Source organism: Metopolophium dirhodum, chromosome 3 (assembly GCF_019925205.1).
Source record: "Metopolophium dirhodum isolate CAU chromosome 3, ASM1992520v1, whole genome shotgun sequence".
Lineage (NCBI taxonomy): Eukaryota > Metazoa > Arthropoda > Insecta > Hemiptera > Aphididae > Metopolophium > Metopolophium dirhodum.
In genome coordinates this window covers 15,362,881-15,389,870 of record NC_083562.1, presented here as the reverse complement: position 1 = coordinate 15,389,870, position 26,990 = coordinate 15,362,881, and the positions used below count along the sequence as shown (strand labels likewise).

The 26,990-nt window shown below is 32.2% G+C and overlaps 1 protein-coding gene across 1 annotated transcript in view; it reads left to right on the top strand.

The window, feature by feature from the left end:
- Positions 1-595: 595 nt before the first annotated feature.
- LOC132940763 (uncharacterized) overlaps positions 596-26,990 on the top strand; it is a 45,934-nt gene continuing 19,539 nt past the window's right edge. Inside the window, exons 1-2 of the mRNA XM_061008499.1 lie at positions 596-1,136; positions 24,490-25,122. Of these exons, the coding sequence (XP_060864482.1) occupies positions 992-1,136; positions 24,490-25,122 (778 nt within the window). The 5' untranslated portion in view covers positions 596-991. The remainder of the gene's footprint in view (positions 1,137-24,489; positions 25,123-26,990) is intronic.

The window sequence follows — 26,990 nt, the reverse complement described above, 5'->3', positions numbered from 1 at the left end:
TTGGATTTTTTGGCATGTATCTAATATAGTGTCCTGAACTATTCTTCCGTCGGCTGTAGCGATACAGTCCTTATTTTTTTTGTCAAATGGGGGGGGGGGGGGGGGTATCTCCGTCGTTTTAGACTTTTTGGTCTGCTCATTCACGCGTGTGATAAAAAAATATTAGCTTTGCTCTCCCCCTCCTTCAGGAAATTGTGACGGACTTCCGAGTTCCGCTTACGGTCGGACCATCGTCACCGAGGCCTAACCTCAGCAACAGTGGCGGCGGCGGTCACCTGCAGCTCTCGTCTATCCGTACCGCGGCTCACACAGGATTAGCGGGCGCCCCAGAGGAGTATCTGCACTCTGCAGCCCACCGCCGCCGTCGTTGCGACGGAATTATACATTATTTTATTATTATCATTATTACAGTTGACCGCCACCGGATGCTCGGGTCGCCTCCCCCAACCGTCATCTAGACACACACACACACACACACACACACACACACGTACACGCGCGCGCACACACATTTACACACACACACACACACCTTCCATCGGCGGCGGCGCGCACCGAGAGAGACGATGCGCAGCGGCGGTGGCGGTGGCGGCGATTGTTAGTGTTCGCGCGCCGTAGCGGGTTTTATTCGGTCCGCAACGTTTAGTAGCCGTAGTCACGTGCCCCGTGTGTACCGCTGCCGTCTGTCAGTCCGTCGGCGGCGTCGCAATAATATTATTATTGTTGTGTTATCTCTACTACTATTATTATTATTATTATTATAGCACTTTGCAAGAGCTGTCTCGCGACTTAGCTGAAATTTCGTATCCGGTGAAACAGACTTTTTGAAGATATTGAAAAAAAAAAAAAACCGTTAGACTCTTTCCGCGGGCGTTAGTCGGTGGAGCGCGCGCACGCTTGTCGCCCATCAACCCGACGGCTTTCGATCCGGATCCGCTGCTACCATAAGTGTAATCTACACGTCCGGCAAACGGAAGCGACGACACCAGTTATGGAGTCGCGTCTGCAGCGGTCGACGTCCCGGTGCGACCGCTATCACTATTGCCGTCGCGCTGCCGTCGACGCTTTCCCGATGACGTCAACGCTTGTGGCCGTTTTGTTTTCTCTGATCGTCTTGCAGATCGTGTCCAACACAGGTAATGCATATATATATATTATATTATATTTTTTATACACACACCCTCACACACACACACACACATATATATATGGCATGTGTCTACATTTATTATAATTTATATACCTATACCTACCTTAGACAAATTTATAACTAATACTGAGTGGATAACACACTGATTTAATAGAATTTAAAATTTAAATAAAAAACTTCTTTTGTAATTTTCTAGTTTCGCCCATGCCTAGTTAAATTACATTATGTTACGGATAATATAAAGGTTGTAGAATATTAATTATAAAACACTCGGGAAATGTAGTAATTAATTCAACAAACACGGGCAAGGCATTCTAAGCAATTTCCGATGTCCATACGGGCAGACGGTCGTGTCATATCGTGTGAAATAAAGTACTGCGAAGTTGTCGATGGTGCAATTAAAGGGAGGAGGTGATGAACCCGAGGGTCGAAATTTTAAGAGCAACAAAGTTTTGATGGTGCCATAAATTGTGTCGGTTAACTTTTATTTCAAAAGTAAATTAGTAAATACAAATTAGATTGAAACATAATACTATATACACTTATTATACTTACTAGATTACAATTGGTGACTAAATAAGTATTTTTCTGTTAGTAAATACAAGTGTTTGGTAGCTATTAATTATGATATATATATATATATTTAATTTATAGTGGAAAGAAGAATTCCTAGTAGTATTTTCTAAATGTGTCATACTGGAAGTCCATAGATTACAATATTATAACTGAGTGTTAAGTATAGCAGGTTCATATATATAATAATACATATTTTACAAAGTTAACTCTCATACTATATTATATTAAATAGTAGCTAACACAAAAAAAAAAATTTAATATACCTTATAACTATAAGGTTTGTACTCAATCAATCACATATAATATATATATTGGTAATTAAATCGATTGCCGAGTATAATATATAAATAGGTACCTACTTAACCTAACCAGTATAAACATTTTGTTGGACAAACCATAATTTTAGTCTTATCGAATGTTTCTAAAAAAAAATATAAACATGCAAATTTAAGTTTTATGAAATGCCCATCAATGTTCAAGGTTTAGAAATTAGAACTATTAAGAATGAGATCTGACCAGTTGTATCAGACTTAACCAAACACATACATTTTACGAAGAGAAACTATACGTAAAAATGTGATATTTTATACTTATCAATATCTTTGAACATTTTTTTCAAATCAACTCACCACAATAAGAATATTAAGTAGAGAATGTAATTTTTTTTACATCACACGATGACACCAATAAGGGTACTTATAATTCTATTTTAAATTTATACATTTGTAGGTGTTAATTAAAATGTATTCCGCAGTTGCCGGACATTTTATATAAAAATCATCAAAATGTTATACCTTGACCGTAAAGTTGTATACTCAAAGTCAGACGATAATAATTTGTATTTAATCGAATTTTATTGCATTTAAAATATGCTTGATCACAGTTACATCCAGTGATCGATGATAATTTTCCGCAATGTGTCGTGCTTTTCCTACCCCCGGTAAAAGCTGTACTTAGTGGGGGTAGATGCAAGTCTAACACTTTTACTATCAAACTAAATTAACGAATCAATTGATTGCACGTCGAAATCATTTTATAATTTTGTTGTAATAAAATAGTGATCGGGTTATAGATAGTTTTGGAATAGAGGCAAGCGTGGTTAATACGATAATATCCATACTCTGATTGAAGATAATTCAGTAAAAAGAAATACAATATAATTGTTATCGTAATCAGTTATAGGTGACACATATTTTAAATATTGAATTTATAATTAAATTTAGGAAGTTATTAAATCACAATAATAAAATAAAAACTAGTATCACATATTCACATCAACACCAATATTATCAAAATATTTACAGAAACAATAAAATAATAAGATATTGAATGTATGATCCATAGTTCATAGCGATATGACTACAGACTTCAATAATGCACCATGATTAATCATGCAATCATACAATAAACGTTATTATTTTTTTTTCAAATTTTATGGATGAGTTAATCTGGAGATTATTTTCATTAAAAAAAACTATCAAAGTACTACAGGTATACCGTATAAACTATAAGTATCTATACGTTTCTATTTATAATTCTATGTAAATATACAGGTAATATAGTTATTACAGTTTATATATTTATATTTATGTTCTGTATTTTAATAGATACAATTTCATCATTTGTGTACAATTAATTATTAATTCAATTTTTATTTCTCAATTTGTTTAATCAGGGCTAAATTAAAGGCTTTAGAAGGGGGGGCTAAGTGGGTTGAATACTACAGTTCCTATACCTACATTAAAAAGACCCTTGGGATTCTATTTTATCAAGGCTATACAATTATATAAATGTTCTATTTAGCAAGTATCAACATACAACGTGTAAATATTTAACTAGAACTAGTAGGTACATTATAATATGCAGGGCTTTCACTGATTGCAGTGAGTATTTCTCTCACTGAAAATGGTTTTGAACATTTACAAATTTACAGTCACAATACATATTGTTTTTTAATTCTCAAGTTTGTACATGTATTTCTGATTGTAATTTACAAAATATACTTGTATTAATATTCATGTTTTAAATGTACACGCTATATATGTATTCGAGTAGTGATGACATTAGTGTACCCTACACATAAAGATAAATTAAATTATAGCCGTTTACAACTCCTATAGATATATTATATCGTTATCTACGGTTTGATTTATTAATCGTTTGATATTCGCCAATTATAATAAATTTAATACAGTAAGTTTGAATAAGGAGAGTAAATATTTATTTCACAAGTGTTGAACATAGTTGTACATGAATATACGAAATAGATAAAATGAAACACACACAATTTAATTTTTGGCAAGATGCAGACTAAGTTGGTGGTTATATGCCAATGAAAACTATCTCATGCAATATAAGTTTTAAATTATTATTAAATACTTTTGTTTGAGATAACTTGAAAGACTTTTTGCAAACGTGCTGTTTCATAATGGTTTCTATTTTCAATTCTTATATAAAATGAAGGCACACCTTCATCAAAATTGTAATAGCAAAAAGCATTAAAAAAAAAAAAAAATGAACATGTCAAAAAACCTGCGTTTTTACCGATAACCATTAAACCACAATTTATACCTTAATTACGAGTTAATAAAATGTTATCAAAGCTAAAGATGTTACTATAAGCCCAACGATGCCTATTATGTTTCATAGTTTAAAATTAAACGATATTCACAATCTAAGTAGATAATCTTTTCTGTGTAGGTATTCTTTACCAAAATATATTTATAAATACATAAACATAAAATATATAGGTGCATTAATCCTTGTGCTTATTTCTCGATAAAGATGGTATAAATATGATTTTTTTTTTATATAATATATTATTATTTGATTTAAAACATAAAATCATAATATAGGTTAATACAAAATTAATTTCCTTAAAACAAAATTGAACATCATAACCATATGAATTTATATTTGAATTAAAAATAAATTATACTTATAGTATAATACCCGTTAAAACTTCATATAGGTGAAATATAAGCGAATATCATTACTAATCCGTACATTATATTTAATTGTATTTTGTTATTGATTTTGGTGAAAAAAACTTTTTCCTATATTATATAAATGAAACAAAATAAAAAAATAAAATAATATTACTTATATTATTTAATATATTATTCATTTTAGTGTTATACCGAGAAATTTATCAAAAGATTTTATTTTTAAAGTCAATACAATTTAACATATTATTGTAATAATTGATTTTAATGTATTTGAAAAGTGAATGAATTAGTTTAATTTTCATGATTTTCTTAATGGATTTTTTGTAAACACACTATAATGTTTTAAAAACGAATTTAAAACTTTCTCAATCTCTAAATATGGTTAAAACGAATTATTTCTTCGTCATTTAATGTTATAATGTAGATTTAAAACTAAAAGCTATTTCACTTGCCCGAAATTTTTTATGTTTTATATATTAATTAGCATTTCCGTGTAGATTTTTGTTCAAACTTGATAATGTAAATTTATTTTAATAAAATAAATATTTGACAAATCAGGTGATTGAAAATTTTTTTTAAATTTGCAACAGTATCTACGTCATGAAATGTACTATCTGTGCTACAACAATACAACATCTACTCGATATATCCTATACATTAGTAGTTACTTTCTAATATTTAATATGTTTTTATAACATGTGTAAGTAACAAATCTTTTGGAATACATACGAGGAATAACTTATGCATACGTATATTAATATTGATGATATCGTGTGACGTGTTTAATTTTCGTACTTATGCTGAACAAAACTTCGGAGAAAATTATACATGTTTTTTTTTATTTTGATGTTTTGATTATATTTAGTCATCTTCTATAAGGAAAAATAGGTAATGGGTTTTTTTTAATGAAGTAAGTACTTACAACATAACCTAAACCTAAAATTTTTTTTTAACTTATGTAATAATGTCATATTTTATATATTTTATCAACTTAGCCCTTGGTGTTGAAACTGTATTATATTTTTGTTACTTGTTACACAATTATCAGTATATTTTGTTTTATTCAATCACTATAATAACACGGGTGTTATTACATCGTAGGAATTACAACTTCTTTCGCATAGGTGCCTATTTACTATATAAAACAAGAACATATTTTTAAATTAAATTTTGTTTTGCAGTTGGGTAGTGATTATACTGAATATGCATTTAATAGTGATAGGTGATGCCAGGTATGGTAGTGAAGAATGGTTGTTATATATTATATAATATTTATGTATGCACAGTAGATATTTGCATTTGTTTCAACATATACCTAGTATTGATAAATGCATAGGTACTTTTTAATCTGACTTAATAGATATTATTTCTAGTGATGAAGAATGAAAATAAGGTAATTCACTAAGCATTGAAAAAAAAATACAAATTCTAATCCATATATTATTTTCTTACAATAAAATCGTACAAAGTACGTTTTATGCGAAAAATCATTATTAAGCTTTTAGAAAATGATATCAACTACATATTATATTTGTATCGAATTATTAGAAATAAACTGTGTTTTTTTTAACAAAACTTTTTCAATGAATAAAATTATTATTATAATATATTTTATTTTTGTAAAAAATGTATTTCTATAATTCCTGTTTGAAAACTTGCACAGTGTTGGGTATTAAAGGATCTCGATGTTGGCTTACTATAATGGCTATTTGAAGTTATGCACGCGTCTTCGTTTTATTTTAATCTTCTCTCGTAAATATTAAATTCGCAATCGCAAAACCTCAGACACAAAAACATTATTATTAATTTGTCCTCTCGTTCTATTCGATCAACATACCATATTAAATTATTTGCATCCCGTTTTTTCTACTCTTATTATTGTACGTCGGTCATTGTCCATTATCTTCAGATTATAATCGACACATCCTCCTGTAGTCCTGTCTTCGGTTGTTTTGTCAATCAATTTCACACTGATCTCGTTTCTTTCGCATTGACCGGTTTTTTTTTCATAAACCATATCTACCCAAGCATTCACGTGATTTATGACTGGATCTCTATAATGAACCGTAAAAGCCAACAGGAATCATTTTCTCTGCAAATATTTCGTATGATGAGGACTGAAGAGATATGCTTCTCTCTATATTATAATGTATAGAAAAAAAAACCGCTTGTATTCCAAACGTATACCTATGTAGATTATATTTAAATTAATTTTGTATTGAACTATTTACATTTTTCAACAATGATTAATACTATCCATTCTCTAAAATCCAAAATTGATATTTTTTTACCGTAAATAAAATTTTAACTTTGAAGATAATTAAAAATATTGTTTTATACTATACCTACTAAGTATTGATAAATTTAAATTAAAAATTAAAAATTTACCCAATTAATATTAAAATTAAAACTAAATTTATCGAAATTAAAATTTTTACCATGTTATGATATACCCGATACATATTTAGTAGGTATATTACACGAATACGTCTTATGAATATTGGTTCAAAATACTTAGCACTTTAATATTTTTATACATAGAATATGCATCAATCGCACTGGAGCAACCTGCAGAGACCCCCAGGGATATATAAAATAAATTAGTAGATAATATATTTATTTATTCTAGAATATACTTAAAATATGGATAAATTATAAACTAATAACCATTTTATGATAGTCCACGTCATTATGGTACCAAAAATGATACCCAACACAACTTTACTATGAAGGACATTTCACAACATTCGGCACATCTAACGAAGTATGGACCGGGGGCCCCCTTTGACAAAATGCCGGTTGCATTACTGGGCATAAATATATAGATAAAGTAGTTGGTAGGTAGTTTAAAAGTTTGAGTTTATTATAATTTACGAAAAATCAGTACAATGAACTACCAATAGATACCGAAAAATTGTCTTTTGATAATTCAACAACAACAATTAAAACATGTGAAAGTAAGCATATTAATTATAAATAAATAAACTTCTACATTTATTATAAAATATTTTCAGTAGAAAATGAAATTAAAAAATAATTTACAATGTAGATAGTGTAATGTTATACATTATACATACAATATACATATCCATATTTTATTTGACAACAAATAACAATCGTCAAGCTATAGTCTCTTTACACTATAATTAGGGTACCTGATTAAGAGAAATACAATTATTCAAAGCATAATATATTATTATTCAACGTTATTCAAGTAGAGACCTATACATAATATGCTGTGCTGTATTGTTATTGGTGAACCGTCTTGTATTAAATTTGTCATGCATCGTAGACTACACTACACAAGGCAGCTGTGAGGTTATAATATATTATAACTATTTCCTTTTGTATAATAATAATATGCACTCGCACCCGAGCTCTGTTGGCCCATCTATTTTTAGACGAACACTTCCACGGTCGATAGCGGACTATACAGACTGGCGCGTATATTAAGAAATTTATATGAAATGTGGAAACACAACGTCATAATATACCATAACATTGGTGTATGGTTGTAAGTCCCGCCGGCCAATGATAGGTTAATAAATTAATTACGCGCGTATAATAATAATGACAACAATATATTTTATTTTTAAGTGCTCTTTTGTGAATGCTAGATTGGTACCATATTTAAGGGACTGTGGTCATGATGGAGATTGATCAGAGTGGGCCTTTGAACCGAGTTTGTATATAAAGTCTTAGTTACATTGAATTATAATAATTAAAATAAATCTTATATTTTTAAAAAATTTAGATATGTAACCGTGTAATATATACCTATCTACCCTATACCAGTAATTTGAATAATTTGCAATATGTGTTTTGTAAACGTGGAACGCAAGGAGCTGCGCGGGAATTTGACGAAATGGTATTTCTATAAAACGGTGAAAATGTCATACATTTCGTAAAAGTTTAAAATGTCGCATGAATGCTTCGCTCGAACGTTATGTTAATCTCATTAAACATTGTTCACGTTACACGAGTGAATATTAAACTATAAATTATAATAATGTAATAATTAATTAATAAAATATATGTATTATAAATTATAATGGTGTAATTTTTGTACGACACTTCGGGATTTTAATTAATATTTCCTATACAAATATTATACACCGGAGCAGGTCGTATTATTCGTATCGGTGTGAACTCGATAATAATAATAATAATAATAATAATAATATTATAATTACTGCTATTATGTTCGCCGATGAGCTGAAACCAAACAAAGGGATAATTTATGTGGGCGTTTATAGGAAGGGAATATACGCATAACACGTTCTGACGTTCATTTCTCACCTGGAAATGAAGTTTACTGATGATATAATTGTTGGTAAATATAAATACAGATGCATGTTTTTGAACATCGTGTTATGTGTGTACAATAAACGTGGCTGGAGGTGAGTATAATATTTTGACATTATGACAAGCGTACGACCTACCGTAGATGCGTCTACATGCAACCGCGACTTTCGTGTGTTTATTATACAAAATTAACCCTACAACACTATATTATTATAATATGGTTCGTATTCAACAACTTACTTCTGTTTTATAATGTTAAATATAGATGTATGCGTATATATAGGTACCTATCCAACGTTTTAATAATTGTGTTCGAGATTAAATTGGTTTGTAACGAAATTTACTACTATGATATAATATATTATGACCAATCGTCTCGTAGGTATATTGTATTACCTATATAAGCGACGTCCGGTTAATACTTTGAAAGCTTTTTTTGTGTTGTTAAAACGTATTATTAAGCAGAGAGTAGAATTATTTTTCAATATTTAGGTACCTATATACGTGTATTCCGCCGTGGATATTTTATAATGTCTCTGTCGGAGATGCGCGAGAATCGCGAAAATCTAATTTGTCTTCCATTTTGTCATTATTAAAGTGTGGGCCCCTTTTAACGCCGTAAACTACATGATAATAATATATGAGCGCGCGACGTTAATATCTACAAACTACATTATAACCAAATTACCTAGATGACCGGCGTTATACTATACAGTATAATATATTATAATAGGTTTAGAGGTATAGAAAATCGGTCAGCGAGTGTCGGACCATCGACCATTTTGATATCAGTATAATATTATTATAAATACATTATACTGAAATCATGCGTTATCTAACTTTTACGAGTGTCCCACAGCGGTGTCAACGAAGAACCGGCTAAACTTTTGGGTTTGCGCATATACATAGTGATAAATGATAATAATATTATTACGTTTAAAGTCTTCGGACTTAAACTACACTCTATATAGTATATACTGTAGACCGTGATCACGACGGTGTCACCTACACGGGTGTCGGGTACCGGGTTTCAAAGTTGCAAGTAGTGCCAGTTGAGTTATGTTTGTGTCCATGGTGATAATATAATATATCATATACAATATTTTACATTAATAAATTGTACAGCAGGCATCATGATGTATAATATATAAGTACATTATTAAGATAGATTTATTTGCTAAATTCATAATCGAAAATAATCTTGTACACAAATTATGTCAAATCATATACCCATCACCTAATGTTTTAGTCATACCGTATTACCGTTAACTTTTGTCATGATATAATTGCATACGTTGGTGAGACTTACTATTATGAGGTATAATATGAACGTTGTGCATAATATAGTGAGTTGTATATACTTGTACTGCAGTCTGCAGATACGTGATAACTTATATACTTTACACATTTAAATTTAGGTAGGTACATAATGATATTATGATCATAGGCGCAACTAGCGACATTTTTCCGGGGAGAGGGGGGTTCTAGAATTGTAAATCCTCAGCATATGCCCTGATAAATTATATTTTTAACTAAAATATATGATATTTTAGGATAAATATAGGATATTAACTATGAATAAAAAACTGGGGGGCTACCCGGTAACCCGGTACGGGGCCCCTCCCATAATTTCACCAACGATTATGGTGCATATCTGAAAGACCGAGACTCGAGCAACGGTCTCCGAGTGTGATGTACAAAAAAGAGAAACGGTGATACGATATTATAATGAAATATATAGGTACACATCGAGCTGGAAGGTAAACCGACCTGGCGCGTTGGACCGAGACGTATAGTGGCCGGCCGATGCGGGTGCAACGCACACGATATAATGATAATAATAACAATAATAATATAACAATATCTGCGTATAGGAGCGTGTCGCGCGGAGCATACGGCTAACGGCGATCGTAGAGTTCTGCAGCCACTCATATACGATATGTGTATAATAATATGTAGGTAGGTACCTATAATAATAATGGTATACTATCTGGAAGATACGAACCGACGACCCGGTAACCGGTATGCGTGACACACACGCACACGTGCTCCAGGCATTCTTATATATGAAATACGTACATTATAATGTATGTATATAATATGGTTTTCATTATAATATATTGTATGATGATATTATCGCGCAGAGCAATGCGTATACAAAGCAACGCATATATGACGCATAGTTATTATATTTTCGCGGTTAGATGACGACGGCCGCCGGACCGCAGTGTGCGGAACGCGACTCCAACAACCCGTAACGTGAACGGCGAGCGCGTGTGCCCGACCTAAACTGGTTGCGAGTGGAGAGAGAGAGAGAAAGATCATTTGTTTCAGCCCCCTTCGAGCCCGTTCGTATTGTACAACCGTGTGTGTATGTGTATGTGTGTGTGTGTGTGTCGCAATCAGTCGTTGTGCTCTGTTGGCGTACGACGACGACGACAACGTTTTTTCGAGGAGACCAGCGGAACGCGCGTATCGTAATCGTCTCTCGGCGTTTCCGGTAAGTATAAAATGCAGTCTGACGTGGGTTCTCGGACTTGAGAGCAGGTGCTGCTCGCTGCAGCTCCACCACGCGAGACCTGATCGAGCTCGGGCCAGAGGGTTACGACCGTCGCCGTGTTTCGGATAGTAATTGGCCACCGATCCGATGACGATCGGCGCGCAACGATCGCGACCGTCAATATAATATTATACATATTATTATTATTATTATTATTATTATTATTATTATCATCATCATCATCGTCGTCGTCGTCGTCGTCGGCATCGCAGTTGTTTGTTGTGATTATTGTCTTTTGGCTAATGATACCCCCCCGATCGCCTTCGGTCGATTTTGCACCGTAGTAATCGATTCCTGTTGGCTGTTCCGACCAAGACTGTAACGGGTTTTGGATGTTATGTTTACGCTCAGTAAATCGCCCCTGCAGATTGTGCACACGCTTTGCGATCGTAATTCGATACGCGCTATTCTTTCGCGCCAACACCGTTTACCACCACCGTGTGCCGCCCAAGGCCTTGTATATTATTATTATAAAATAAAACGGTCCGAACGCAAACAAAATACGATCGCAATAATCCTGAGCTCGTCGTATATAGTTTATCATAATATTATTATAGTACGTATATTATACTATTGCAGTAACTGTTCATGATGCGTCTATCCAGTATCCCGTACATTTATTATACCGATGTCCTAAACTTTTAATTGGCTATCATCTGGTCATATACCCCAACAATAATCTGCATCAGATAGACTACATCCCCTCGTCGGTCGAGAAATGGCGCATGAGTTTTCTTAACTTCCAAACAATAGAAGTGGAAACTGAACACTAGCTATGGTGTATATAGACGCAGGGGTTTTGTTCACGGTTTGTAAAAAATCAATTTTATTTCAAATATTTTCAGTGATATTTATTTATACTGCAAACGATACAGTGATTCTTATTGAACAGTGAATACTCGTTATTACGAAAAACATTGACTTATGATCGAATATTTCGAAAATATTATGTTATTCTTAAAGTTTTTCACCCTTATGTTAAACGGCAATTTATATTTAAATTTCATAATTTGAAGCCGAATACTTTTCTTCACATTTTTGTGAATATTGAACGAATAGTTTTTTATTTATGAGCATTTAAAGTATAAATAAGAGGAGTGGAGTAGCAAGGGATATCCCGTGATACTTGTGGAACACCACTCCGCTTAAATATAATAATAATAAAAAAAAAACTATTCTTTCAATATTTGGTATTTATATGCATAAACATTTTTAGAGTAATATTATTTTTTAGATTATTAAATTAAAAATTAAGGTTGCATTTGAAAACCAAAAGTTTAAATGTATATTATATATTTATAGGTACCTACATATACGTAGTATATTGTATATATATATATAATCACTCACAACTAGAACTTTTGACTTCGATACGATCGCTTCATGAGTTTTCGATGTTTGTTGATCCCGGGACGGGCGTCTTTCGTTTTAACGAAAAGTGACAAATACTTTTAGTTTTAATTATTTCCATTTGCCACCCTATACCAACTTTTAGTGTTACTTTCGTTTTATAAGCTCTAAATCACAGCATCCTCCGTTCGCGTTATTTTTTTGTTTCATGTTTATACATTTGGACGCCGATTAAGATATATTTTCTTTTACATCTGAACACTGCACGGACAGTTTTTAATACTCAACAATATTTTAATTTAAAAAAAAAAAGTTTCTTTATTAAAAACTGTTAATTGAGTTTTAATTGCGATTAATCCCGGTGAACAAGTCGGTTAGTTAGCCTGGGTCTCGCCAGGAATATAGGTAGTGAATAATTTTTATGAAATCAAATTTATATCAAGAGCGAAGAAACTTTTCATTACTATACCACCGGACTGTGACTAATATTGTATTTGCTGCAATTAAGAGAAATTGAATAAACGTACACGTTAATTAGACGTGGCAATTTGGACACACGTCGATATATGATAATTGGGTTTCAGCGACCGTATTCAAAGCGAGTGCATTTAAATAAATTATAAAACAACAAAGCGACATCGTAATTATACCACGAATTGTTACAGTTCAGCAAAATAAACATTATATATGGGCACAATATTATATTGGTAAAACATTGAATACCACAATATTGAACCAACAATTCAATCAAAAATTGATGTTTTTATTTTCTATATGTTTTTCAATTATAACCAAAGCAATTTATTACTTGATATTTCACTACGGTGTTGAGGGTAGGTACCTTTTGTTAATGTAAGTATTAAAAATTATAATTAATTCAACGATAAAACTTGCATTCACACCTACCACCAGAATTATTAGCAATCAATTTCAAATATGTAGAAGTGTGCACTCCGGAAAATCAGAAAAAATGACCAATAGTCATTGGTGTGTAAAACAGTGGTGAGAAGTCAAGAGGCATTTCGATATTTTTAATTGGTATATATTAACAAGTTATGAGGGATATTGTATTTAATGTTCAAATTAAAATTAAAATTCGAAATATTTTTTTAAATTCTCTTATGTACAGAAAATGCTAATATAAACAATTACTGATAAAAAACTCTCCTAGTCCCGAACGCGACGCCGCGAGAGCGACTATAGACGATTGTGGCTATTGCGCGATGTCATGCGTGTCGACGATGCGTTTGGTGCTGAAGACGACTGTTGTGACAACGACGACGAAAGCACTGAGCAAGCGAAGACAGCTATATCGGTGCTTCGGAATCGGCTACGACCGGAGGTGTGACTAGGCTGGCGAGATTACCAATGGGTGAAAAGGGGATAGAATCACCGGACCGCTCCGCACCGCAGCAAGATACTGATATACTTTTTGTGATTTTTGATCTGGCTCGGGCGTCCCGTCAGCCGCATCTGCGTCCAAATGGCCGTCCAGGAGTCGTGCATCACCGTACCCTGAAACGTAATCAGTTTCCTCGGGTCCTGTCATGGAGTGGCGCCCATGTTCCTAGCTTAGCTCTATCGCTCACTCTTCGTGCTCTGCAGTCTCCGCCGACGCCATGATCCGTCACTCCTGGGGCGACCGAAGAAGCCGGGCGCTCGCCGATCCGCCAGATGGTATCGCGTGTTGGCCTCGTTCCATAGGTGGCCAGAGAATGTATTGGGTGACTTACCGCCAGACACCGCAAAGTGCTATTTCACGTACCAATGCCCTAGGGCCCTAGGTTAGCCACCGTCTTGTTTGATGTTCCTCGCTCGAGTAGGAGATAAGGGATGAACAGCGGATACATTCCCTTTGGAAGCAGCCACTCAGCAATAGTCAGGTTGCCCTGACCTAACGCCCTTCCACGTGGCGGCGATGATCTGGCTTGGCCGTTCACGTGGAGTTTTGTATATTATTGCTGGTTGTACTTCCTGGTCATTCAGCCCAGCCTCTCACCCTCGTCCATCTTTTTGTTTTGGCTTCCGGCTGGTATGGTTTATTCATAAAAGTAGCAGAGCTAGTATTACGCGTAGGTTGGAGACTGAATTGTAAATAATTTAAAAAAAAAAACAATATCATCCTATACAGTCACCGAAAAATTCAAATTTTCCCCAGACGACGTGTACAACGTCGTTTATTACTAGCATACGTCCAGCGTTTTTAACGGCCGGCGTTCGGATTTCGGGTCCACTTATTTTTCATTTTTACCAAACATCATTATTATTGATACATACCAACAATACGCGTAGAGTTGTATCTATTATAGACTATAGTATATTAATATATTTTCGTACTTTGACTCGTATTTGTACTCGTTTATACTTTTAGGTGAAGTCTTTTACATCCTGGGCGGAACGATGGATGTATTGATCATACAATGACGTGTGTTTGTTTTATGTATGTGTACACGTTTTATAGTAAAAATAAATGCTTCGATCATCGAGGTGTAGTGGTTAAATAAAATATTGTAAAATGGTGCGGGTTGACGCCTCTGGAGTGGCTGGACACATATTATAATAATTGTATATAGTATTGTTTATTATATCGACGATAATTATTTTTAGGTATATCGATAAATTATTTTGTATTTGAACGAGCGACCGACGTGGAAACAAATAAATTATTTCATGCACGTGGACACAACGTAGAATATTTTTTTCAAAGCCTGGCCAAAATTAAAATTCGAAAAATGTATTTTTAATTACATTGTTTTTGATAGTATTTATATTAGTATACATTATATAATCTGAAAGTATATAAAGTTGATATTATTTAATTTGATATCGATATAATTTTATTGCTTTTGCCACCGTCGTACTGATTCGTCGACCCTTTTGTAAACGTTTTGTTAATAAGACGGTTTTTCTTATATTAAAAAAAAGAAATACATGTTATGTAGATTTGTTACCCGGAGGCGTGTATATAATTTAATGTGTTAATTAATTATATGAATTTTCTATCAAAAATATTACTTTAACTATTCGTTCAATCATACAAAGCTACAATAATAATACCTACATCAAAAATAAGCATAAAAAACAATAAAAAAAATTGTAGACATCAACTGTTTTGGATGTTTCAACTTTCAAGTTAACAAAAAATAATAATTTGAGATTGTGTTTGTATGTTTTTTTAAATATAACTAGTTATAACTAGATTATCCTAACTAGTCATTTAAAGTTATATGCTTTAGTTAGGATAATCATGTATGTATCTGTGTGTATAAAATAATTTATTACCTACAGGCGATGAATCTATTTTTTTTTTTATAAATAAAGACTAATACTCCAAAAAATAAAATATTAATAAACTACTATACTAATGTTTTGTACGGATTTAACAGTCTTATCGACCCATCAGTATTTATTATGTCATTTAAAATATCTATAGAGTCACGATACAAGTTATGTCCAAATAATACTAAAATAAATAATAATCATTTTTAAATTATGCAGACGTTCTTACATAAGTATTTTCAATTTAGTCATTTTAAATACATATTATTTTTAAAATTTTAATTTTGGCCAGGTTTTATGAATATTATATTCCATTGTGGAGCATGACGGTTTTTGTACAATACAAATTTCTCATGATATCGATAGCTTATCGATGTCATCCGTCATTCCTTCCACGTTGTACACCACCACTGAAAGTTAGAGAAATAAAAATGTTTAACGTCTACAAAAATGTTAGGGAAAAAAATTAGATATCATTATAGTATTATCCTCCGAAGTGCAATCCTTCGAAAAGTGCAACGCGTGCGTACAAATGACACACGCCACTGATGTGCATCCTATCGTATAATAATAATAATAATAATAATAATAATGATATATCATTGTGTTACCTCCGCACGATACGCGGTTTACCAACACCGAACGCCACGATTGTATTTTGGTTTATACGGTATGCTGATGTAATTATATTTAGGTATATTGCTCAGTTTTATGCGAGACGTAATTGATCATTATTCTTTAATCTTTTTTTTTATATTTTTGTATTATGTTGTATACATAATATATACCGGGTATCCATTTAACTTGACTACTTGAGACACTCATTATTTCTAAAACTATTAATGTTTAAAAAAAAATGTTTTCGCATCATTTTATGTCATTACAGATCTTTTACGAAATTGTTTTAAAAATTATATTTTATGCTATGTTTTTACCGTTAATTATCATTTTTTACATGCTGATGAGCGGAATGGAGTGGTTCATCCAAACTTTAAATACCAGCTATTATTTAATTTATAACAATAAACTAGGTACTCATCTAAAATTGTTTTTTTTTTAGATTGAAATACTCCAATTCGTATATTGCTTCAAAATATGATATTAAAAATGTAATCATTCGAATGAGTAAAAAAATTAAAAAATAATGTCAATCAAACATTTTTTTAAATCGTTAATATTATTTGAAATAATGATTGTCTTAAGTTAAATTGATCACTCCGTATATACAGTTTGGCGTACATTTTGTGTCAAGTTATGATAATGTATAAGTTACGAATAACTGTCAAAATATTATGTCGAAAGCTATCCAAAAAACTCAATATATAAAAACCACACAACGTAAAAAATATTATAATAATAATAGTCGTGTCGTCATAAAACAACAATCCAGCTGCATAACATTATATACAATATGCATGTTATAATGTGTGTAATCCACTAGCTTACAATAAATAATTACTCTACACGGTACTCATCATATTGTTCAAGGACGTGCTCGAAGAAATGCGAAGTTCCCTGTGTTATATGAATTTTATTTATATATATGTATATGTGTGCACATTATTATATTGTATAATATAACAACAATATGAAATCCAAAATACTTAAGAAATCGTATTTTTTGGCGGACAATTTGTAAAATCCTAACACAGAATATAACGAGTTCTTTACGTTTATTATTATTTTTACCTCATATTATTTCATTGAAATAATAAATTGATTTATGTTATTGGTCGCGCCGATTTTGTAATGTTGTATTTAAGTAAAATTGTATTTAACATTTAGTCTATAATGTTATATTTAATGCATTTGTTTTGTTAGTTATTACTTATTTATAAATATAATACAAATATTTACTAACCAATTACGTATCCTACTATCTGTTGAGAATTAATGAAACCAGAGTCCAAGTGTGTTATATTCCAGACGAAACTATAAATGTATCTACTAGCTTTTAAATGGTTTTTTTCCCAGTCCTTTTTATTAATTTTTGTCTTTGCGCACTTTCGATCAGCAGCGATCCAAAAATTGTATATATCATTGTACCCTATATTCCTATAATCCTATCTAAAGCTTCTAAATTGAATGTTTTCGGTAGGTACTTCCAACTTCAAAATAGATATATTTATTATTTGTATTTTCTGATTTATTACTTTAAGCGTAATGAATAATAACTGAATCGTCGAAAAAAAAAAACAAAATACTGAAAAAATCTTAGAAAGTTTGATTTTTAAAACTATTTTGAATTCAAAAGATATTATGGTTTGAGACTTTTGATAATTCACACCAATAAAAAAAACTCGTTAATGGTGTACCGTTTTATGGTGATAACTGAACTAATAAACATTAAACGCGCACACATTAGTGGCAATAATAACTATAATGTCTATATTCCCAAACCGCATAGATAATAGCAGATATTAAAAAAAAAATGGTTATTATTAATGAATATTTTATTTTAAGACAATTTTTATTAAATCTTTTGGAGTTTTGCGAGAGCTTGAGAGGATTTTTACGGTATAGACATAAGTTGGCATATATAGGTATAGCATATTATATTTGAATATAATATGTATTAGGTATTATACGTTAAAAACAATTTTTATGCTTAAAACACTTAAAGTTAAAATTCTGGGCCTAGTAATAAACAATTTCCGGTTGGATTTGGGTCATGAATGATGATCAAGTCTCTGTTTACTTTAACGATAAAATACCGTTTATAATAAATAATTAAATACCTACCATATACCCAGGCACAATAATCTAACGAACACGTTGATAAAAATAGGAGGACTTAGGCCCCATAACACTGAAAAGTCCACCCAAATAAAGACGGAATCAAATAAGTATACTAGCAACAAAGTAAATATAATGTTTCTATAATTTAGAAGTTGAACCCAATAAATATAACTATTCATTAAAGTATAAAAGAAAAATGATTTAAAATTGTATTTTTGTGATAGGTACAGTAACGGTATTACCTATAGATAGGTGACATAAACGTTGAAGATAAATGAATTGTTGTGTTCCCTGTAGAAAATTGTGGTGAGAGAATAATATGAGTACCAGGCAGAGTAATATTTTACCACAAATATAATATGTGTGGATGTTAACTATGTATTTTATTCCATGGATTTAATAGATTGTTTATTAATTGTTGAGACTATATTCGACATTATGTTAGTGTAGCCTCGCGTATGACGGAAAATCCAAATTAAATGTTTTCTGTAATATTCTATAAAACGACGGTGACGGGCCAAAGGATTTCGCGCGTGGTGTTTGCTAAATTTAAACGATGCGTTGGGTCGCCAACTCGACGACGACGGTGCAGCAGTTTATATTATATATTTATGTTTTTTTTTTTTTGGAAGCGCCAGTGTACGTTTTCGTGATTTCGTTGCTAATAATAATATTTTAGCGATGAGGCTGAGTATATTATTTTAAACGCAGCGAACGCATTATATTTATGGTGTACCTACTCATCGAAAGTACACTAGTATATATGATATTTTTAATATATTATTATATACATTACGACATCTTTCGATTTTCTTTAATCCATTAATGCCATAAATTACATTTTGACCCGTCTCTCACTATTTTTAAGAGTGTACGTATGGCATACCTACATTTTTTGTATTAATTGCGTTTACCGACGGAAAATAATTGGTTTTGGAAAATATGATTTAAGATCCTATACCGGCTTTGCCCACGTCCCGTTCTATAGGTATCCGTATTTCGACGGAGTACAATATATTTATTATACGTTTATATATAATTTTATTTCCACTTAATATCGCTAAAGTCCGCGGAAGTAACTCGGAAATAGAAAATAAAAACGTTTTTATAAAGACGGGCTTACTAAATAATCGGTTATGAATTTCGACGAATCAACTGCGTTAAAAAAACAACATTTCACGAATGAAAATGTACAACAATATAATATAATAAGTCGCCAAAATATAATACTCGTGTTCGTCTATAATGCTATATATTGCTATATATATGACTATTATAACTATATAATATACAGCGTGCGCGTATAATGCAATATTGAAACGTCCATTAGTCTTAATAAGATTTAGAAAATAAAAGCTAGTTCCGAAATAAATTGTATTTTTCTCCGGGAAGGCGTATAATATAACAACAGAGGTTCACAATATATATGTGGGGGTCGTTGTCGTAGAATACTAGAATAACTAAGATTTCGTCTCGGACGGGAAATATTATATACGATACATCCGGTAAGACGTGTTCGGTTTCGATTTCTCCCCGAAGAAAACCCGTGCACGACCCCGGCGGAGACGGACGCCAACGCTTCATTATATATTGCCTCTTTTTTTTCGCGTACGGCCACTATTAAAACGATATCGGATTACGTGACAATAATAATAAATAATAATAGTAATAATAATATTATGTGAACGAGAAGCGCTCGTGTCCAGTCATCCGGCCGTTTATTATTGTCTCGGATCGTCTGTTTTTATAACACACCCACCGTGATCTATCCACCTGGCACCACCCCACCAGTACAGCACAATCACACCCGCACGTTTTGTCGGCTATCAGTCCCACACCGGAAGTCCACCACCACCACCACCACCACCGTTTGCCGGAAGGAAATTCACCTCACGCGTGTGCTCACGCGTAGATTTATAATTGCTCAGACAGCGACACAATATAATATTACATGTAGGCATACATTGTACAAATATTACAGTGTATAAAATATTCTTATACCTATCTATTGGCTGGTTATGTTGTCGGTTTCACAGCCCATTGCCCGATTTGACGTTCGTTTAAAAATCATTTTTCCACAACGCGTCCCATTACACTGTGAACAGCGAAAAAAATGGTATTATTCCCATGCCATTTATTTAGAGTTAAAGAGTTTCGTAGTTATTCCTCGTTAAAGTACAATAATATTATAATATTATGGTCTGACGAGTGATGACTGATATTATAACTTACACCGCGTGTACCAATTGTATATTATAATATTAGGTCTATGTATAATATAGTCGTTTCAAATTTGTTTGCGTCCGAGAATGCGAATCGCTGATTATAACTTACGGTCTTCACTGGCCTGCACACAGTAATGCCCAACATTATAATACGTCCCATCACCTCACCTATACGCAGTTCTAACCATGGTCTTTGGACTTTATTTGCATTTACGAAACGTACATTTATTCGCACCTTTAATTCTATATATTCAGCTACTGGCACGTTTATAATATTATATATTATAATTGTACATTTTACATTTGTATACGACTTATAATTTATAAACCTAAATCCCTCGTCATGATATTACTATTATATAGCTACTTAATTTATCTCGCATACAAACTCTGTATTTCGGAATTACCTATCCATTACCTATAATATGTATCATGGATGTAATATGAAAGTTAACTGTAGTCATTTGTCAATGTAAAACATATAATAATATGGTTATAAATGTTTCAATATTAATATATTCGGGAGTACCGTTCATACGTTACCATACTATTATAGTGCACGTTTTGTTAGCGTATATTATAGACAATAATAATTACAATCTGATCACCGCGAGAATAAAACATTTAAAGTTTTTTTTTTTTGTTACATTTTTTTGGTTTTTAAAATTACAGAAAAAAAAGATTTGCAGTTCTAGTTTTAAGACTTTGCAATCTGTGACTTCAGAGTGATAAAAAGAAAAATACATAAAGAAAAGAATATTAATTTTTTTTTTTTAATTTATCTACAATACTATTATGTACTTATAATTTATATTATATTTATTTTTTAAAAAACTAACTGTAGAATAATAAAATAATATTTGAATTTATGAACCATAATAATCTATATTACCGGACACCATATATCGGTAGACCGTAGCCCCTACACTCAGATAATAAACTAAGGGTTCCGGATAGGTTTCTGTTCAGAAGGTTCCGATCCCAATATCGGGGTTTTATTTTTTGATAATTAGGTATACTATATACAATCTTGTATCACGTTATATTGTATACTGCTTTTTTTTTCTCTTTTTTATATTACTTGTTTTGAAATTTGGAGCCAATTAGAAATAAACAACATAATGCATGGTCGGCGAGTGTAAGCATTTTTTTTTTTTTTTATAACATTATTTGGACGTTCCGAACATCTGTCGTAACTGCCAAAATAATAGACACCATGTCGAATTAAGTGTGCTACAGCAGAAGAGACCACGCGGTCCGCAGCCTTCGATATCGTTACGCCATCAGATATTATTATGTGCAACATTTACGGTCTGCTTATACACCGTTATACTCGGTCGAATTGGCTATAATAGTAATAATATGTGTATTTTTCGGCATCGGCGGTTACATATAAACAAACATAGGTAGTCAACAATGTGGTCAGTATTATACATTGTCTACGGAAATACGATTTTTTTCCAATTTTGTATTATTATATTATATTTTACCTCCGAACGTAGGATAGTAAAACATATAGTAATATACGAATACATATTAATATATATATATATTATATTATATATTTGTACGGGGAGAGAGAAATAATATTATTACGTTAGAAATTTCCCACGAGTATACGCGGAAAAAACAAATTATTCATATTATAATATAATATATAGGTATATGCAAGCAATATTATTACCTATAGTTTTGTTAGAAATATATTATTGTACAAACGCATAGATACTTTTCTCGTTTTGATTGATATACATCGTCGTAGGCCGCTTAGATATGATGTGGTTATGCGTGAACCGAAGCCGAAACTGTAATTTTTTATTCACATGTATATTATAATATATTATTTTTTTTTTCAAGAGTCTGATTACATCGCACCTATCGGCCCATACTTATACCCCCATGGGCCATGGGGTATATATATTATGAGGTCGGTCGACTTTGTATTTTTCTCACATAATAATAATATTATACTATATTGTATGATATATATCAAACGCCGTACACCTCTTGGTCCTAGTATGCCACGTTATTTTCTTAGATAGCTATCACTAATATTTTTATAATTTTGAATTTACGCCTTCCACAAAAAAAAAAATAAATAAATAAATATTATTCACCGATGATGTATTTGGTTAAAAAAACAGAAACTTTTTAAAAGCCTGTGCAATATTATCATAATTCAGTACACCTGCCAGCACTGTCAGAGCTGTTATATTGCTGTTTGACTTCAGCAATGTACCTATAGTTTTCGTTAGAATTTTGCGCGATGGATTCTTTATATTTATTATTATTGTACATACTGTTTCACTTATCATATATTATTTTCTATTATATTAGACGTATATGTCTCAATAGTGGTATCGTTTATCCACAGAGTGATTACACCTTGTTAAAGTGTATTCCATTATTATGAAATATTCTTTTTTCGATTTTTGTACCTACTTGCGTTTGAATTGATCATCATGATATAAACCGTGTTATACTAACCGAGGGAGTTTCAAAATAATATATCGGCCCTGTGATTTATCGGTTATAGCGGCGTAATAGGAAATAGTCAAACTTTGCTGTTTACATGCTATATTATATACAACAGCTGCCTTATATAAAGTAATATAATTTGTAATTTATTGTCATAATCTTGTGGTGGTCGACCAAGCGATAGACAATAAAGAATTTTATAGTAGAAAAAAGAATACGTCGCGTGTATAATATATTACATATATAATATTATGGATAGTATTATGTATATATTGTATACAACGCCATATCATAATATATACAATATAGTGTAGAGATCAGTTCAATTAATGTATTATTATTATTATTTCAGTAAATATTTGGTTATATGAACATTTTTTCTTAGATATTTAAACATCATTGTAAGTTATCCCGTTAATTTTGTATTATAGTTAGGTCAGAAAATCCAAAATATTAAACAATAGTAAATATTAATTTTCGTTGTAATAAAAAATAATGAAACATCTACAATTTTATAATCTTTTACAAACATCATGTTCTACTTACAAGTATTTTTTAACGCACACAATTAATTACATACAGAGGCAGAAAAGGCAGTAATATACTAATATGCCTGGATGAAAAAATTGTTTCATCTGACATCTATGATGAGGCATATTATTAGTATAGGCATATACTAGTATATAATTTAACAAGAATGCATAAAGTTTGGTTGACAGACCGCAAATTTGTTTGGTTTTTTCTTGATACCGTGAAAACAGAATCGAACCCATGATTTATATTATCAGTAATACACATAGTTTTTCCCGTGATTCGAAACTAGACTTTTTTCCGCAAAGTGAAAAACTATTAAAAACTGATGTTGTTGTTTGTTCACAGACCAAGCGGCGCTGACCGTAAACGTTGTGCGAGTGGTCAGGGTGGACGTGCCATCGGTGGTTCGGTCATACGATGCCAAACCCGACCCGGCGGCCACTGCGATCGGCGGCGTGCCTCCGCCACTGTTGTTGGGCTGCGTGTACGCGTTGGAGGGTGGCGAGAACGACGACGAGAACGGCGACGTGATCGTGCCAACGGACCCGCGGCCGGTCAACGGGACCGCGTCCACGGCGAACGGCGCCCGCGACCGGCGGTCATCATCACCAGCACCGGACCTGGCCATGGACGCGGCCATGGAGGAGGTGCAGCGGCTACGGGGCTTGGTGGTCAAGTGGTACTTCCGGCGCAACCCCATACCGGCAGCACCCAAAGACGCGATGGCCATCATCAATGACAACGAACAGGTGTACCAGTGGATAGCTGGCGGCGGGCCCGAGGCGGGCGGCGGACTCGGCCCGCTCAGCGGACGCACGGTTGACGTCACAGCAGAGACCCCGCGCGCCGACCGGTCGTACTTGCACCGGGTCATCCGGGTCGAGCGGCCCACCGCCGAGCTCACCGGCGAGTACAGGTGTCAAGTGGAGGACTGGAACTCTGAACGCCGGTCAGCCTGGCACCCCATGGTCGTGTACAGTGAGTACAAATTATTGTGTATATTATTATAATTTATAAGCTCGCAGTTAGTATTATGACACGTATTTCTAGTGGAACTAAGAGTGTCCACAAGCCACAACTTATTTTTATGGGGATTCGGCACAGGCCAGTTTGATGTTTAAACGCCATAGTAGATACTCATTCAAAGTAATTTACTCGAGTTGTTTGCTGATAGTAAAATTACTATTAGTGTGAACAAAATGTGTATATACCTAGGTATAAATTGTTTATAATATAATAAAACAACAAATTTACACCATTAAAATACGAAAACGTTGACTATACGATATCGCTATTATTTTTTCAATATATTTTTCACTTAATTTGTTAGTTATTCAAGTTTAAAAACATAAATATGACAGATTTTAAACAATAAAAACTATATTTTTTTTTAAATTCCAAATAATATTACGTACCTACTTGTGTGATATTTTTATTGTTATATTTGAACTTTGAGCACAAAACTTTTTGAAAACTTTAATTGGACATTATGAGTGCCTATTGTGTTATGAATAGGGAACCGATATTGTAATAAAAAACACCAAAATATGGACAAAATTTGTTATTTATAAAATGCAGAATGTATAAAAAATATATTTTCATTATGTACGCCTCCAAGCTATGATAAATCCATTAAATCATTGAACAACTTAGGTGGTTTTATTATTGATTTATCTTGATATTTACAGTTTAAGATGAACGAATTATTACTATTGGCTCAGAACTAAGTTTAGGTACTAACAATAACGAACCATCCACGTTACCATCCACCTCCTTTTTCTGTTTGGTAGAAGAAATCATATTATGTTGACTTAATTGAAAGCACTTATTGATTTTTCACACCATGTTGAATATAGAACTTTTCGGTCACTTTGAAATGTTTCATTTAGAAATTCTGTTAATTATTTATTAAATATGAAAAATATGTATTTAGTGTTTTTACATACACATATATAAGGTTAAATTAGCACAAATTTACTCAGAAGTTGATGAAATATTTTTTATATCTAACTACCTAGATATCAAATTTTACAACTGTGTAAAAATATGTATATAATTACAATAACATCCGTTCTCTACAGTTATGAATTATGATTTATGATTTATTATGAATTATCACAGCATAATTATGTTATTGTGGCTGACAACGGTGGAATTAAGTAGGGTGCGAATTTACCGGAGTGAAAGACAAAAGCGCCTCGAATATTATACTAGTTATAGGACGTTTCAGTATTTAGATATCGGTGCATACTGCATTTTCAAATATAATTAACTTCGGAAGAGTTCAAGATATCGGAATTATTAAGCATATATTGAAATAAAGAAATATTGCTTATTTTTTTTATTGATATAAATTTTAATACAATAGTATTACGCTTGTGTTAAGTAATCATGTGTTAAAGATTTTATAAAAACGATGCAATTCCTTAAATAAAGTCATTTTTTTCCTGTATAAACAACAATAATTACAAATTAATTTGTCCAAACGGTTTGAATTTGATTTTTCCAACTGGTCTAAATATTTTTTGTCCGTCCGATGAAATTTTACAGCAAGTCGATTAAGTAAGATAATATTCTTAATAACGAGTATAATACACATAGAACATAGGCCATAGGTATTCTATAGGTAGTACAGAAAATCCGAAATTCTAAAAGTGGAATAACAATAAAGCATTTAAACTGTGCGTATAATATATTATTTCAACTCGAGGTTACAAAAATAAAGAAATTTTCTCATTGGCTGAAATACGTACCATCCAGTATATACATATACTCGTATTGTATTATCAATATATAAGTATATAAAACGGCATTGCATTAAACCGCTGCTGTAGCGAGTCCTGAAA